We start from the raw sequence: 3,992 nt of genomic DNA, 5'->3' as shown, positions 1-3,992 counted from the left end.
CAGCAAGTACTTTGTCTGCTGCGTGTCGATTTTCAAGGTTATTCCTATTTTGAGAATAAGCTATATCGTGTTCTTTGCAAGCTTGATCGAGAGGATTAATACCAGGATCACCGCGTGCTAATCGTTTTTCTAATTTTGTTCCAGGTCCACAATATTGATAACCAGGAATATGTAGTTCCACAGGCAAACTGTTGATAAGTTTATTTAAGAGACCTTTACCACGTTTGACAGGTTTTCGACGACTGATTGCTTTTTTCTTTACACGCATGTTGATACTCATTTGATGTTTTTTTGAAGACTAAAGTGAAAAGGTATAAAAGCGAGGTATTTATAGGTTTTTGTGTCAATTTAAAGTACAATGTCAACCTTGAAGGTTGATTTTACTCAGATTCAGCGTTTCTTACTGAATTTGAAAATTTCTAAGAAACTATGACAGTAATAGTCAATTAAGCAGTCAATTTTATAATCATTTGAGGATTCTAAGTGCTTAAAACTCCCACCACAACCGCAAATTGAAGATTCAATTCGAGATTTAAAACTCCTGGCAATCAAAAAGTACAAAAAGTACAAAATCGAAATCGAGATACAAAATTCCTGGCAATCAAAAAGTACAAAATCGAAATCGAGATACAAAATTCCTGGCAATCAAAAAGTACAAAATGTGGATACCTCTTCACGAAAGAAAAGATCTTTATGAACTGACGCATAAACAAATAAAAACCTTGTATTTATAGTTTTTCATCTCAGTACGCATCAAGATGGAGTTCAAAGAGCAATCAATAAAATTACCAGTTACAAATTTTGACAAAATGACGCAACAAAAGACGGAAAAAAACGTCATGGAAATTTATTACCCAATACGGTGCGAGCTATTTTTTGTGGGCCTTCAAATTGTGGAAAAACAAATGCCCTACTCACACTACTCTTACATCCAAATGGACTACGTTTTGAAAATATCTACATCTTCTCTAAATCTTTAAATCAACCAAAGTATAAATTCTTAGAGAAAACACTTCAACTAGTTAATTTTTTAGTAATTTTCAGACAAGATGAATTAAACCTTAAACATATATATGACGACCATGTCAATACAGATATGTCATATACACAATTTAGAGATTTATGTTCATCTTGTTGGAATAGTGATAAATATGGCTTTGTTGTCATTGACAAAGACAGTGAACTCAATTGTGGTAGATATAGAAAGAGTTTTGATTGTTTTATAATAGTTTGTGAAGTTTAAAAAACATTTTCCCATAGTTTTTAGATTTAGTTATACTAGAGACTTTGTCTAATCAAGATGTCTTCTACAAGAATTGATCATATTTATAAACAAAAAGATCTCGCACAAAATTTGGCAAAAGCCAGCGAAGCAATTCGTCGAAAACATAAATTATTGAAATTAGGTAAAGAGTCCTTTGAGCTAGCATTAGGAGACACTTTTAAACCTATTGTTAATCCTCTGGAAAAGCTACTTAGTGATATTGAAATACTTAAAACAGTTGATGGTATAAAGAAAGAGAAAAAAATTTTTAAAAATGAAGAACAGGAAAAAGAATTTGACAGGTTCAACGATAATAATTTAAATGAAGAATCATTTAAATCAGCAACATTTGAAGAACAGTCACAACCTTTAGAATTATCTGATCAAGAAATACCAATAGCGTCGTCTTCACCATCAACTGATGAAAATACAAGAGAATATCTTACACTTTTAAATCAAAGGAATAAAGATATCGATACTGTATATGGTGTAAGAAAATTAACAAAAGACAGACTGATGATTGGTAATTCTGCAATAAGTTTCAGTCAAAACTATATTCATGTTGGTAACATGACATTTCGCAGTAGTAAAGGGTTACTTGAGCTTCTTTTAAAAAAAAATCCTAGCGAATCTGTTGTGAGTTTAGAGGATCTAGAAAACTTTAAAACAATTATTTTAACAACGAACGCTCATAAAAAACACTACAGCGCTGATGGTGATATTCGTGCGAGTAAAGACTTTAAATTTAAAAATTTTATTGAAAAATTCTTATCACCTTCTAGAAAAAGTGGTAGCGATAAGAGTTCTTTAGGTGGAGGTATTATTCCACAATATATGACTGCTAAAGATGGAAATAAATTGGATTATATCTATTGGGATGATCCAAATGAATTGGTTGATCGATTACGTTTACTGTTAGCATCACAAGCAGCAGGAAATTCAAGTCATACAAACGAAATTTTATCTATTATTGAAGAATTACGAGAAGCTAACATTATTTATTAATGAATTTTAATTGAAAGAAACATTAGTTGAACAATGTCTCTCGACGTATTTGGACGTTCCTTTAGAAAAAGTGAAAATTCAATTCGTGGACCTCTTGGTGTTGGCTTCAAGATCACCACTGAAGGACACTTTGATATTGAAAATAAAAAATTACGCAATATAGCTGAAACTTCGGAAAACAATGATGCAGTAAATTTAAAATTGGTGCAAAATTTATTAGAAAAAGATGCAGAAGAATTCTACAATAGTATTGCAGTTTTAAGACAACAAGTTAATGACGCTACTTCTGCCATCACGAAATTAACGTTTGATCTGGATAAAGAATTTTTTGAAAATTTCAAAACAGAGTATGATGCATTAGATAAACGAGTGTTTCTCAACTCTGAATTTATTTCTCAATTTGAATACAGACTAAGAGCACTTGAGAAAAAAAATGAATCAAGAAAAATTAGCTCTCGTTAAAGAGTTACACAAGCCTGCGAGAAGAAATTATTCAAGGCGAAAATTTGACATTCGAGGAATCGATGAAACTTGGCAAGCCGATCTTGTGGAAATGACGACATATGCAAAGGAAAATAAAGGTTACAAATACATTTTGACTGTCATCGATATTTTCTCAAAATTTGCCTGGGCTGTTCCTGTAAAGAATAAAACTGGTGAAGACGTTACTGCTGCTATGAAATCAGTACTGCATCAAGGTCGTGTGCCAAAAAATTTACACGTTGATCAAGGAAAGAATTCTACAATACGCACTTTAAGAATCTCATGAAACAATATAAAATAAATATGTATTCTACATTTAGTAATTGAAAAGCTGCAATTTGTGAACGATTTAATCGTACATTAAAAAATAAAATGTGGATGCAATTTAGTTTACACGGTAATTACAGGTGGTTAGATATTTTACAAGAATTAATTTTATCCTACAATAATACTATACATCGAACAATTAAAATAAAACCAAACGATGTAAACAGAATGAATGAACGAAAAATCTTATTTAGTGTAAAATCATTGAAAAAAAAATTGAAATTTAAAATTGGTGATAAAGTACGAATAAGTAAATTAAAACATGTTTTTGAGAAAGGATATACACCAAATTGGACAACAGAAATCTTCACCATTGATGTTGTAAATAATACTGAACCAACGACTTACTTACTAAAAGATTATCAAAATAATCCAGTTGCTGGAAATTTTTATCAACAAGAACTCGCTCCAGCTAATAATCCTGATATTTATTTAGTTGAAAAAGTAATAAAAAAAACGTGGTAATAAGATTTATGTAAAATGGTTAGGTTTCGATAATTCTCACAATAGTTGGATAGAAAATATGTAATTTTTATTTATATATAAGAAATAAAGATTTTTTATTTTATTTTTTTTTAAAAAAAGTGTTTTTTTTCTTCTCCTTTTAAAAAAGAAATTAAATTTAAGGTTAATAAAACAAATTGAATCACTTTATAAAAAATATTAATTTTATTGCATCGTATTTTTTTTTTTTTTACAAAAAATTATTATCTTCAATAATTCGTAAAATTTCTAAATATTCGAAAATTTCAGCACATAATTTTTTTAAATGAAATGTACACAATTCACAAAATAATCGTGCAATATTAACAGATACATTATCTCTATTCATTAAAATCATTTTAAGTAAACTAAATTCTCTTTTCACAAATTTTTCAATGCTTTCTACATCTGTAACTCTATTTCTATTAAA

General features: G+C 29.4%; 1 protein-coding gene across 1 annotated transcript; it reads left to right on the top strand.

The window, feature by feature from the left end:
- Positions 1-1,300: 1,300 nt before the first annotated feature.
- On the top strand, positions 1,301-2,269 carry LOC127282281 (uncharacterized). Its single transcript, XM_051306454.1, has one exon. It carries the CDS (start codon positions 1,301-1,303, stop codon positions 2,267-2,269), a length of 969 nt encoding a protein of 322 aa, XP_051162411.1.
- Positions 2,270-3,992: the final 1,723 nt, after the last annotated feature.

The sequence above is a fragment of the Leptopilina boulardi genome, unplaced genomic scaffold, assembly GCF_019393585.1.
Source record: "Leptopilina boulardi isolate dan_hultmark-lab unplaced genomic scaffold, ZJU_Lbou_2.1 LbouV2_292, whole genome shotgun sequence".
NCBI classification, from domain to species: domain Eukaryota; kingdom Metazoa; phylum Arthropoda; class Insecta; order Hymenoptera; family Figitidae; genus Leptopilina; species Leptopilina boulardi.
The sequence above is the reverse complement of the archived record's forward strand: the minus strand, read 5'-3'. Positions and strand labels throughout refer to the sequence as shown.

Bases quoted from the DNA above. Each gene is read 5' to 3' on its own strand.
- LOC127282281 (XM_051306454.1), top strand. From the start codon at position 1,301: ATGTCTTCTACAAGAATTGATCATATTTATAAACAAAAAGATCTCGCA.